The sequence below is a fragment of the Chenopodium quinoa genome, unplaced genomic scaffold (genome assembly GCF_001683475.1).
Source record: "Chenopodium quinoa cultivar QQ74 unplaced genomic scaffold, ASM168347v1, whole genome shotgun sequence".
In the NCBI taxonomy this organism is placed as follows: domain Eukaryota; kingdom Viridiplantae; phylum Streptophyta; class Magnoliopsida; order Caryophyllales; family Amaranthaceae; genus Chenopodium; species Chenopodium quinoa.
This window is the reverse complement of record NW_018742861.1, coordinates 732,145-745,833: the sequence shown is the minus strand read 5'-3', so window position 1 is coordinate 745,833 and position 13,689 is coordinate 732,145. Positions and strand designations below refer to the sequence as shown.

General features: G+C 34.8%; 1 protein-coding gene across 2 annotated transcripts in view; it reads right to left on the bottom strand.

Annotated features, from left to right (window-relative positions):
• Positions 1-1,129: 1,129 nt before the first annotated feature.
• The window catches only part of LOC110726106 (transcription initiation factor TFIID subunit 2-like), a 30,718-nt gene continuing 18,158 nt past the window's right edge, over positions 1,130-13,689 (bottom strand). The window contains exons 14-25 of one of the 2 annotated variants that reach the window (XM_021905567.1): positions 13,595-13,682; positions 11,174-11,299; positions 11,033-11,089; positions 8,521-8,597; positions 8,385-8,427; positions 7,445-7,531; positions 5,514-5,603; positions 5,309-5,367; positions 5,127-5,217; positions 4,877-5,042; positions 4,186-4,369; positions 1,130-3,042 (exon numbers count right to left, since the gene is read on the bottom strand). In XM_021905567.1, the coding sequence (XP_021761259.1) occupies positions 1,296-3,042; positions 4,186-4,369; positions 4,877-5,042; positions 5,127-5,217; positions 5,309-5,367; positions 5,514-5,603; positions 7,445-7,531; positions 8,385-8,427; positions 8,521-8,597; positions 11,033-11,089; positions 11,174-11,299; positions 13,595-13,682 (2,815 nt within the window). In that variant the 3' untranslated portion in view covers positions 1,130-1,295. Of the gene's footprint in view, positions 3,043-4,185; positions 4,370-4,876; positions 5,043-5,126; positions 5,218-5,308; positions 5,368-5,513; positions 5,604-7,444; positions 7,532-8,384; positions 8,428-8,520; positions 8,601-11,032; positions 11,090-11,173; positions 11,300-13,594; positions 13,683-13,689 lie in introns of both variants that reach the window. The other variant, XM_021905566.1, reaches the window with a different exon arrangement.

Here is a 13,689-nt window from a genome sequence, read left to right as displayed (position 1 = left end):
TTTAAAACTTGCACCTTTATTGCATAGTTGCATCATGTTATTTTGTTTGCAGTATGATATTTTTTATTTTATTTTATTTTTTAAATCTATGTGGAAAAAATAATCACACATTTACGGGGAATAATTTTGGTAAAACTATTTATTTTGTACTCATTTATTTAGTTTGATATGTAGGAATGTGAGTTTGGAGAATTGAGGTTGGGATAAGTAATGAAAATATGTTGTGAATTTATAAAATTAATAAACCAATGCCTTGTTTGGTAGTAATAGGTAAGAAATACTTGTACATTTTAAGTTTACAAAAATACTCTCACTAAAATTTCTTCTTGTATAAGGGCGTTTAGTCATTTCTCACCTATTCTAATTCTAATCTCCTAATACTTGACCCCCTTGTATTATTTTGTTGGGAATAGAACATAGATGGTATATAATCCCAATCCTAGTTTAAAAGCTAGAGTTTGGTATGTGGGAACCCGAAAGAATTAGAATGATGTCTCAAACATTTTGGGGCCCAAGCAAAAAGTAATAATAAATAAATAAATAAGCCTACTAAACAACGAAGCCATATATTTAGTAAAAAAAAAAAATCATCAAAGAAAATATCATGAACTTTAAATTCAACCATCAAAAAGAATTATGTTGGTCACTGCAATTGTTAAAACATGAAAATTATTGGATCCTCATTAGGTTTTTCAAAGATGAAGTCTGTAACGATTAAAGATCGTATATGGAGTGAGTGACCAACTCTCCTTGTGTCATATTGGCATAAATCATTTGCTTGGTTGTGGTTACACGATGACAAGGGTTGGTAAGAAAGAGAAGGAATGTGAACAAAGAAAAAAGATCGTATATGAAGTTACTTTGGAAGTGTAATTTGTATAATAAATTCATTTACACCTATAACACGTTGTCCACAGTTATTTATTAATTTTATCTACCAAATTTGCATGATAAAACATTTTTAGCTCATTTAAAACTCTTGAAAAGTTGAAATTAGGAATTACCCATCTGTAGAAGTTCCGGAGTATACAATAAAGTGACAAGTTTGAAGCTTTTGAACAAAAAACTATTATCTAGATTAAGATGTAAAAAATGTATTTATATATATAAAAAAAAGAGGTCACTAACATTATAAGTGAACTTTGCTAGCATTGATTTAGAACGGGAACAAACCACTAGAAAGAAAAATGCACTATATGGCAGTCCCCTCGTGAACAAACCATTTGCAACGGCTGTTGAAGATAGTTTAACATACATTCAAGGTTTCGTAGTTATTACAACCTTGTACGGGGGTTTTATTTTCGAGTCTTTATCTTGATTCGTAGTTTGTGGCCTGAACCACCTCCTCCAGGTGCTCCAGATTTACTGTCGCTTGCCTTAAGGACTAATTTTGGTCCATTAGGTTCGTCTGGTTTTAATCTAACAGAGTCCTTCTGGTGTTCAAACTCGTCCCTACTTCTCGATAATGTTGGCTCCAAGGGTATCTCCTGACCGAAAGGTCTATGCTCAATACTTTCCATGTTCATTGCAGGTGCTTCATTCTTAGCCAGAGACTCAGTTGACACAGCCTTTGTGTCATTACTAAACAATCTTTTCTCATTTTCTAATCTACTGCGCCCATCACAAGATACAACATTCCTTTCATCATTCAGCAATTTTGCCATCTCCTTTTCCTTCTTCTTCTTCTCTTTCTTTAGACGTTTCCTCTCCAAATATTCAGGATCATCTCGGTGGCTCTTATGATCATCCCCCCGCTTTCTTTTCTTTTCCTTGTCTTTCTTCTTTGATTTCTTTTTCCCATGCGATTCTGGATTTACAGTGCTCTGTGAAACATCAACCTCTTCAGCTGCAACTGACAGTGACTGTTGTACTTCTTGTTTGTGCACCTCAGCCTGTAGAAGATTATCTTTGGAAAAATTGGGTGATAAGCAATCATCAAGCTGTTGTAGTGCTGGAATGGCGCTGGAATCAGCAGTGCACAAAAGCTCTTTCCCAACCTCATCACCTTCTGTAGCTAGCTTGGCGCTGCCAATACTGGCTGTCACATGGGACCCACGACCCTGGCATGAATTCACTTCTTCTGTGATTTGATTGCTTCTGCTAACAGCTTCCGTTATATTTTGCTGGGGTGCATCAACAGAAACAGAGCTGCTAGCTACCGGATGAATTTCATTATGACCAGCCTGAGATTTGGCATGAGTCAAAATGTCAATTTTTTCACTTTTGTTAGAATTTGCTGTTTGTTTGACCCTGATTTTAAAAACCGCTGTCTTTCGATCCTGACTAATGGATACAGCATCTGCCTCTCTGGAAACTTCTTGAGCTTGCACTATATGCATCTGACTGTTGGAGAGAGTCTCTGCTTCCTTCGGAGCTTCTTGAGCTGGAATTATGTGCATCTGAACATTGGAATCAGTAACTGCACCTTGAACAGCTTCCTGAGCTGGAATAAAGTGCACCTGAACATTGGAATCAGTAACTGCATCTTGAACAGCTTCCTGAGATGGAATTATGTGCACCTGAACATTGGAATCAGTATCTGCATCTTGAAAAGCTTCCTGAGCTGGAATTATGTGCACCTGAACATTGAAATCAGTAACTGCATCCTGAACAGCTTCCTGAGCTGGAATTATGTGCACCTGAACATTGGAATCAGTAACTGCATCCTGAACAGCTTCCTGAGCTGGAATTATGTGCACCTGAACATTGGAATCAGCAACTGCATCTTGAACAGCTTCCTGAGCATCTTCAAATGCATCTGAAGCAGGTACTACATGCACCTGAGTATTGGAAATAGTATCTACATCTATTGCATCCGGAACTGGCATTTTCTGCTCCTGACTGTTGGAAATGGCATCCACATCTTTGCACATTTCTTCAGCAATATTTCCATCCTGAAAAGGGCTCTGAATTTCAATAGGATGCTCCACTGGCTTCATTTGATTGATAAAAGCTAGGAAAGTATTCCTCTGTTCACTGCAAATCTCTGCATAGCCAGTTTGACGCATGTGATCTCTGGGAATAACATATAGAGTTGGGCGCCTGAAAATGAAGGGAACTGTTACAAACTATTCAAAAAAAAAAAAGTTTAGTGAATGACCAGCCAGCCCCTTCCAGCCCGCAAATAAAAGACAGTCAATTGCAAACCAAGTCTTTCACAAAAACTCTATAAAGAAGCTCCATGAAGTCTTGTTTCAAGTCAAGCAGCATCAATATCAACATAAAAAACGCAATGGTGCAGAACCAGGAACGTGGGGGATTTTTTAAGCTAAACAAACATTGAATAAAATCATGCTATGCAGAGAAAAGCAAGTGCAGACACTTAAATTGTATCAGTAACAGCTGATGTAGAGTACCTAAAAGGATCTTCAAGAGAGTATCAAGTCCAATAGTATTAATTCCTGTTAGCTTACATGTGCAAACATTTAAGCAGGAACAAACCAAAGAACCAGTAATTTTCCTTGTGAATGACAGTTTCGTGGAATAGATAGGGTATCAAAGTATCTAGGGGTTTTGGCTCTTTTGGGTGAGGAAGAATAGATAGATAAGAGCAGAGGAAAGAGACAGGGGATTAAGGTTTCAAAGGTTTGGGGAGAGGAAGAAAAAATCTACTAAATTTAAACACATTTTTTTTTTTTTTTTTTTTTGAACGGACTAAATTTAAACACATAACATCAAACATCCTGTAATTATTTAAAACAAAATATATTCATCAAATTCATAAATTCAGGTCCTAACTTAAACTGCCTGCATTTCCAATCATCAAAAAACCTCTAAAGCCAATTGGAAAGCGGTAATAAAAGGTGGTAAAGGTGATGTGTTAATATGTAACTTTGCAAGGCGAGTCTCGTCAAGTCAATGAAAATAGTGAAGATTGTTATCCCATAAATGTCAATTTATATCATTCTTTTTTTATTTTTATCATCACTGATAGTAATTGAAAATTCAAAAACAAAAGCAGAAGTTCAAAGATGGAGTCACAGCAGTACTACAGACTTTGGCACTGGATATTCCTTACAAAATTACATCAAAACTCATTATCATTACCTTCATTAATACTGCCTAACAAATGGGTCACAAAAGTATTTTCCTTGAATAAAGAAGTATTATTTTCTACCCAAGAGCATTACTCGTATATATGATTTTGAATGTTTAACTATAAGGTATATTTGCCAACCAACTCACCTGCCGGACAAAACTTGTAAAATGCAGAACAAGTGATGCCTAAGAAAGACATTGCGGAATGCTACACGGCTTTCAAGCAAACGAAGCAAGGCCACAAGAGTTTGGCTCCTGACATCATCACTAGATCCAGACCCAGCACTAATTTGGCTCAGCCGGATGACATGTACACCCAACTTTGCCTGCCCTGATAATGTGAAACATAAAACATATATGAAGCAGGAAAAAAAAATGTAGCATATTGTTAAGTTCAATGAAGCACAGCCCACAAGAAACATGCAAAACTCAATCACAGGGCAGCTTAACAAAAGGATCAACCACAATTCTCTCACCAAAAATTGTAATAATCATATCATACTGCTCATCCATCATCAATAAGTTAGAAAGAAAAACAATGGGAGTTTCCTCAATGATATGTTCAATCATCATTAGCATCACGCAACTAACACAAGAGTGACATTCATTCTTAAAAGCTCTAGCTTCTATATCCCAACACAGATTTGTTTTAAAATAAAACCTCCACTAATGAGGTTTACATCTAGTACGACAAAATTGAATCAAACCACTCATCCATCTTGGAAAAGTATATGAGAACTCCAATAATTGAAGTGTCAAAGAAAGGTAAAAAAATGGTTGCTTTTAATTAAAACAGGTAAGCATCAATCGCCTGTACAAAAAATAAGAAAATGTAGACCTCTTAAGGATGATTCTTCCTTCAGAAATTTGATGAACAATAACAATGCTGCATCTATGCCTTTAGAGTAGAACTCAATATCAAGAAGGGCTCTCCTAGCCTCAATTCTTACTTGCCATACTGCCTTGCAGTCTTGAAATGGTTTGATGAGTTCTAAAATACTATCCTGCAACAAGTAAGAAACATCAAATAGAGCTAAGAAATGCAGGAAGACAAACAAAGATAACAATACAGATGTCAAGCAACTCACAAGAGGAATGAATTCCGAAAGCTTCAATGCCATTTGCGTTATTGCTCTAATGCAACTAATAGTCAGGATCCCATTATAGCTTGGCATCAGCCTGATACATGTCAAGTGCAGAGTTAAAAGATTAAGTCCAGGTAATTTATAATTACAGCAACACATTGAATAAGTAGCAGAAAATAAGTCACCTATCATATTGCAGCAGCCTGTCAATCCGCTTGAGCAATGATGATAGAAAAGCTATGTTCTACAATTCAAACAAAATGAACATACATTAGACCTTGAAACAGAGAAATACGCAGAGAGAGACAATCCAGAGTTGTAAGCCCAGAGTTATGAGAAGCATCATGCAGACAAAAATATATTACGCGATCAGCAGAAAAGGAGCAAAACCTGTTGTCCAAATTCAAGTTCTCCAATTGCTTCAACAAGAGCAGCCAACCAAAATACATCGGAGTAAGGATTACCACTATTATCATTGTACTGCAAAAGAATCCAAACAGATCAAGAGTCAGAAGATAACTCATACTTCACCATATAGCAGTTCACAGGATTGGCAGAGAAATCGTTTTCCTGAAAGCACATATAAGAGTAATATAAAGCCCAGGACATGGAAATTTTTCTTAGGGCATTGATTCTAGAGTAACAGAGATGAATACTTGAAATTAAGGGAAAAACACATTTATGTTTCTGACACTACCTTAATTACTATATAGTGATTCAATGAATATTCTGTTTTAGCTAAAAAAAATTTAATTCTATATCATATATGCTACCCTAACTCAATAGAGTCAATACCTACACAATTTTTTAAGAAAAACAGACGTCCAAATCAAACCCTCAACCCACCTCCCATCCATGCTTTTTCTTCAGAAAAGAAACATTCCAATCATCTATACATACTATCAATTGTCATAAGAGTTAGCCCAAGGTAGTCCAAGACATTCTTGAAAGAATAACATAATTACTTCTATGATTTAACAAAACTAACAAGATCACAATTCTGCAATAGACTCAAGACTCAAGGAATTAATCAAACAGTGCACACAAGAAAAACAGAGGAAGCTTGAGGACTTTTTGATTGATTTTGAAGGCAACGGCTACAAACTACTGCTCTTGCTACTACAATAAAGGTGGAAGCTTGGAGGCTACACTACTACTACAACCACACTAGATGAACATCAAAACTCACATACCTTCTTTCATTCTTTCATTCCCTTAAATACTAGACATTCCCCTCTCCCTCATGTAACCTAGCAATTAAAACAAGTTGTACTATTCTGCCAAAGTGGCTATACACAATCACATTCATTTACCACATTACTTGTGGAATAATAATTAATTTTGTCCTCTTTTGCTGCTCTGAAATCTTTTCTGTTGCTTCCCCAAATTGCTGCTATTGTTGTCCTGCTCCTGTCTTCTTGCGTCTCCTTGAGTAAACTTGAATTGGTGGAGTAGTGTTGGGTTGATCCATTGCAAATTCCAGCAATATTTGATCTCAAACATTTACTCCCTCTGCTCTTTTTCATCTTCCTACTTTTCGTTTATGGTTGTTCTTTTTATTTTTATTTTTTTATCTACCTATTTTTACTTTATTCCATTTATGCAAATAAATTCTTTTCCTATAACCCACCATAGGGCCCACTTATGGAACCCACTCTCATTTCCATGGTTTCAATGGCGATAGTAAGTAGGGGGGAAAAAGATATGGTAATAACAATAGTTAATATCACAAGGATTAAATGAGCAATAATACTTAAAGACTATTTATGAAAAATAAATAAATGATAAAAAAATCGATATAAAAGAATTTACAAGTAGTAACACTCCAAACTGAACACCATACTAACATTCATACCATAATATTAGAACATGTGATAAAGGTCCACAAAAAGCTTTGCCAATACTAGAGAACAGAAGATATATAGTAGATTAAGACTTTAAAGCACACAAAACATCCCTTTACAAATACTCCCTCCTCACACTAGTTGCTACATTGTCATTTTGCAAAAGAAAAAAAAAATTTTAAAAAAAAAAATCAAGTGAAGATTATTCATTGTGATGTTTCTGACTATTACAATTACTATTGATTATTGACCAATAGGCAATCAGTATTTTACAATTTATTATTGGTGGAAACTTGATAAAAGTAACAATATTAAAACATTTTTTAAAAAAAAAAAACCAAAAACAGGGTGAAGGGATAAAACGTCAACAGATATATGAATGAAATGTTGGTCTTTCCTTGCAGCAAGAGGAAAACACCCATTTAAAGTGTGTACTGTAATTAACATCATACAGGATGCACCAACAAAGAAATTTACCTTTAGAACTTGCAAGACAAACTCCACAGCTTCTCTCGGGCTTTTTTTATCACCAGTTCTCACAGTAGCTACAGCATGTGGAATGGCCTAGACAAACACACAAAACCAAGACCCATACTTAATGATGGCGACAACTCATAACAGGTCAAAGGCCAACTAACTTATTTGATGCTACAATCAGCAGCAACAACTGGTAAGTGAGGTGACCCTAAGGTAATTAAATAGATAAATTATAAAATTAAGTGATAAACAAGCCCACATAGCTTCAAAAGCATATCACAAATATCTTGGTGAATTTGGAAATCTATAAATGTCAATTTCAAAATAAGGATTCAGAATTAATATCACAGTACAATAATTGACAGTATCTCAGTACATTAGCAAACTCACATATACCTTCATACCTAATTTTCTGCAAAACATACCTGTAAACTTTCAATTACCTACAATGCACACAACACCATATACTGTTATTGCATTGTAGACTTGTGGTAGATGAGCTCGGCAATCTAGTTAGTTATTTGCCACAAACCAAATTTTTTTGATTAACCTCAATGTAGGAGTTTTTGCTAGCAGTTTCACATTTCATAATATAATGCACATGCAATATAACATTTTTGCATATGAGATATTTGTAACAACAGTTCAGCACTGACCAGACTAGCTAACATGCCACCACTTTAGCTTGTCAAGTCAAGTGGTGGCATATTAGCTCGTCTGGTCATTACTACACACATCCAAATTACTACATTTAGTACGACAATTCCTGAATCTTGACAACAAATCAATGGAGAGAGATAGAGACATGGAAAGTTCTTGACTACAGAAAGACAAACGGAATGAGAAAGGGAAACCTCATCTCAGACCATCAATTATTAAAAAAATGTTGGAAGCCAAACAAACATTGGATTTTGATACAAATCCTACCTCATAGCATTACCTCAAGAACAAAATACTCAGAAAAATCATGGAAGTCATTAGGCCTGGCACAAAAAATATTCAACTAGAGTTAGTAGCAAATTTGTGACAAAACACAATGAAACTGAAATAATTATCTGCTAATGCAGAAAGCTTACTTGGGCAATCCAATTGAAGGATCAAATCTTTTAGCTTTGTAGAATTTAACAAGATTAAGCATACCAGCCCAACCAGTCTCCTAAAACCAAAAGGTAAACAAACTGAAGATCAATTGTGAATGAAAATAAATAATAATATAATTTTGTTATAAAATAATCAGCCTACAACAGAATTATGGTGCAGGTAGAAAAATGGAGTCACTGTGAGCTGGTTTTCACAAACTTAAGCAGGAAAAGACCACTTAATCAGGGTCGGCATCTTAGAGTATTTTCAATCCTAAGTAATTGAACAAGGAAAGGCAAGCCAACAACATGACTTACCCTGTTTAGAGAATATTGAACAGGACAGCCTTTTTATTTTATTTATTTATTTATTTTATTTTTTAACATTTAATATGAAACGATGCCAAGGAGAGAGCTTTGAGTATAAGAAGACACGGACTTACAGAATATCATAAGGTTCATAGGTATAACAATAAGAATGACTAATAACGGACTAATATGTAATCTGATTATTTCCAATACCAGAATTTGTCATTAGTTCTTGTACTCTTCTCTAGTAATTCATTTATGAGAAAACTTCATCAAAACTAATGCTAAATAAAAACAAAGTACTAAGCACAACATACATTGCTGACACAAATATCAATTACACAAAATTTTCTCCACATACTTTTAAGATTATATGAAGTTTTGGGAAAGATTCATAAATCATACAGCTATAGTCTATATAAAAGAGTACACATTGTAGGCACGAAAAAATTATATAAGTGCCACTTTGGATATTGTACTGGTCAAAAGTCAAAATATTGACTCAGGTTCATTTGACAATTAATTAAATTTAATTATTTTAGGTGAAATCAGTCAAATTAGCCCATTTTAATTGTTTTAATTAAATTGTTCATTTAATAGCAAAAACCTATTAAAATGGGTTAAACTATTGTAAATGAGTCATGATTACCTTAAAAGCCCAGTATATATCAAACCCTAACTAACCCTAGGGTGTCTCACTCTATAAATAGAGGCTCTCTAATTCATTTGAGAGAGAGGAAAACAGGACATTCAGAGAATCAATATACAGAGAGAAAAACCTAGAGTAAACAAGGAGATCAAAATAACAAGGAGATTAAAATACAGAGAAAGCCTCTCATTTACTCAAACCTCTCCAAAGAAAACAACTCATCAAATACTCTAAACTTCTTCAAAGAAATCCTCTCAAAACCTAGAAGAAGAACAACAAGCATTCGACGTGCCAATCTACTCTAGAAGATCACCCGTGGAAGAGATCAAGCCTCGACGGCCCTCAATCAAGAATTCAAGTTAAAGGTTTACATCAACAACAAGTCAAAGGTCTACATCAACAATAAGTCAAAGTGTTGCATCAAATCTTCGATCAAGATCAAGCCCCGACGGTCCTCGTTCGAGAATCAAGTCAATTCGTGAATTACGTCAAAGTCAAAGTGGAGATCGAATCAGAGGACAAAATTAGAGATTGTACCCAATATTATCATATTAATAAAATCAACACTTTGTTTCATTTATTTTAAATCTATATTTTGCATATTTAAAATTTGTGTTTACACACACACAACACACACGGGGAAAAAACAAAAACAAAAAACAAAAAAAAAACCTCACTACCATAGCCTCTTGCCACCACCATTACCAAAGCTCCACTCCATAACGAAGTTAATCCCTTCGTCCCATAATATGTACTGTAGTGAACCCAGAGTCTCAAGGCACATCTCTAAACACAAATATATTACTACCTCCGTTTTGACACATTTTGGCTTTAATAATATTCACACAATTCCCTTTGACCGTGTTTTGTGATTTATACGTAATGGAAAATATAGTCATGTAGGGTCTAGTTAGATTCGTCACGTTATATATTTTCAAAATATCAACTTTTTATATTTTTGCTTACAATAATTAAAGATACTAACGGTTGAATATGTGCATTGGCAAATGACTAAAGAAACGTGTCAACTAAAAAGAAATGGAGGAAGTATATATTTGACTGTATATGAAATTGTATAAAGTGGATATTATGAAATGAGATAAATGGCATTGATAATTCAGCCTTTGCTCATATTCTGAACAAAGTCCCACCAATGTTTTTTTTGTGTGTGTCAGAAGCTCCAATCTTGTTATTAATCAGATAGATCCCTAATTTGGGGAGTGTCTTCCACGTATGGTTCTTGCATGACCTAAAACCCATCAAACAAGTCAACCTATCTAAGGAGAAAGTAAATATTGAAGTACAAAAAATAACAAGGATACAACAGGTTAAACAAATTTCACACAAATGACTCCAGGCACATAAACTTATCAGCAATAATAATATTGGTTTCACGCAAGGCTATGTTAGAAAATACATGGAATGCACAGGCCAAATTCTACTTCAGAACTGAAATAATATGGACAAGAGAATGAAAAGACTTTTGGCCTCCATCTGAACTCCCCCAAGGACATCGGTTTATTATGGTGAAGAGAGAAAGGCTAAATATACCTCTGATGCAACTTTTGCCAGTGCAAACGCCGCTTCAATCCGGACTCTCCAGAAGACCTTCAAGATAAAAGAAAGCTAAAGATGACTTTCATAAAACTATAATTGAAGCAAAGATATAAGAGCAACAAGATTCCTGCTGACCTTTGAATCAGCAATAAAATTATTCAGAGCGTTGACAACAGGGAAGGGGATATTTGATAGCTCCTCCAGTGTTGCAATTGCTTGAGCTTGAGCAACAACATCTCTGTCCTTCTCTAACTGATTAATCTACAAGGATATTAAATATTATGTCAGACAGATCAGGCTTGAAGGCATCTATACCAATATATTTTAATATACCATTATGTATGTGCTATGTCGCACTCTCCTAGTCACCTCTCATGCAAAAGCTTCATTCCCAAGACAACCCATCAATAACATTAAAAAATATATATATATATTGTCCTCCATTATATAATTAACACCTCCATTTTCTGAGGAAGAGGATTCTTGGAAATGATTGGGTTGGGGGATACATCAAGCACCTTATCTTTAAATTCTTTTTTTGGCCTGCCTTTCTTAACCGGCAAGGAACACCCCCCACACTTTCCCGGCCCATTAATTTATCAGGAAGGCCAAAGGTCCTATTAAGGTGACGGCATTTGTGAGGACGTTGGCGTTAGGGAGAATCAACACAAATGATATACTGCAAAGAAGAGCTCCAATGGCAACTTCGCCATATGAGTGTGTGCTGTACTGCTGTGAACTTGTGTCATGCTAATAATGAGACGAGCCCACACCTCTTCCTTCGTCAGTAATCGTGAGATGGCTAACAATATTTAGAGGCATCCCATAGATCTACTGCAAGTCTGTAACATGGACTATGGAAAGGCAAAGGAGAAAATGTGGCAAAGTGATTTTAAGACAATTTAGTGTTTGCGAATAGAGCAGAATGCACGAATTTTCAATAAAACTTTAATAGTTGTGAAGAATAGCTTATTTGCAGCAAAGGCAGTGCGGGATTTAAAAATTACAAAAATAGGGGAATATCCAACAGAATTTGGATTACTTTTTTTTTTTTTTTTTTTTTTTTTTTGCTATCACGAGGACAACTTGTCCTTTGTCTCAGTTCTTAATATTTGTTCATTTATCACAAATACAAGTGATTGTTACAACGTATTGAAAACAAGGCTTTTGAAATGAAAAATAGGAGACTATCCACCAATCCAAAATAATATCACTGTTTACAAAAGCAATTAGATCTCTCTACCAATTATGGTAATATCAAGAGAGTATTTTAGGCATCATATGTTACCTCTAGTCCTTAGAGCAGTTCTATTAATTTTAGCTATATTTTTATTTTAAAACTTCTCGGATGTGTTTTTTTTTTTTCATTTTCATGCAAATACTTATTAAGTACTCCTTGTTCCTAAATGTATTTTCCATTTGGAATCTTGACACAATCACAACTTAATAGAATCTTCTAAATTATTTCCAATATGTAAGGAAAAAAACATAGTCAAGTGGGATTTTGTTTAATTCCTCTCGATGAATACTTTAAGAATATCAAACTTAAAAGGAACAGTCTTTCAAAAGAGAGGGAAAAAAAAAAAGAAAAGAAAAACTTATCAAGAACAGAGGGAGTGTTTCTTTTTCCCAAATGTCATGCAAATACTTGTCACTTTGTTAGTTGTCAAATCAATTTTTCCTCACTAGACAAAAGATTGTAGCAGCCAACTCGTTTTGCAATATAAACATTTCCTGTGGGTAAAAAGTTTCAGGGACATTTGGTAGGAGTATTCAAAAAGGGTACGGGAATAAACACTCAAGCCACAAACAACAGAAAAGGGAATCAAGTGTGTTAATTCCCCTATCTTTACCCTTCCCTGAATACCTCGTACCAAACGCCCCTGAATCTTTTCATCCATTGGAACTGTTTCTAAAGCAAAACAAGTGAGGGCTCTGAATTTCTTGAATTCTACAATTAGGTGTCTATCTCATCATCCAAGCCAGAGATTCAATTTGTAAATTTGATCCTGATTGCAGTTGTGTATATGAGCCCAATTCTCACAGTATGAATTTTTATATCAGCACATTAGTATGTAGCATCAGCCCAATCTTTATCAACCCTATTGAAAAATAGGTAACGTCCCCATATGACTCAAAAGAGATATGTTTCATAACTTAGGGACCGATATATATAAGCCGTACATAGAGTATCAGCCTACATTTTCAAACACCATAAATGGAAGGATTGAGTAGCTTGATCATTCCAATGCAACTCCATGAGAAAAATTGATTATCCTTAAGGCTTGCTTAAGATATCACAACTAATTTATTCAGCTATTGGTACATGAAAATAGATTTTAATTATTTTAAATAATAATAATATTAAAAAAAAAAAAAAAAAAAAAAAAACAAAAAACAAAAAACCTCAATAACAAATTGCATGCAGACAAGGGTTGCTGACTTTTGCACCAACTTCAGTAAGTTATTCACATCATGTCATGGACAAAAACCCTAAGCAACTGACTCAAAAGAATTTAACAAAGTTACTTATTAAAGAGGTATTATAATTCTTACCCACAACTGTAGAGGCTGGTTGAAGTGAATTTCAGCTAAATATTCCATCTCCGGATCTGCTCTGACCCACAACAAGGGAGAATCTGTCCTGCAAG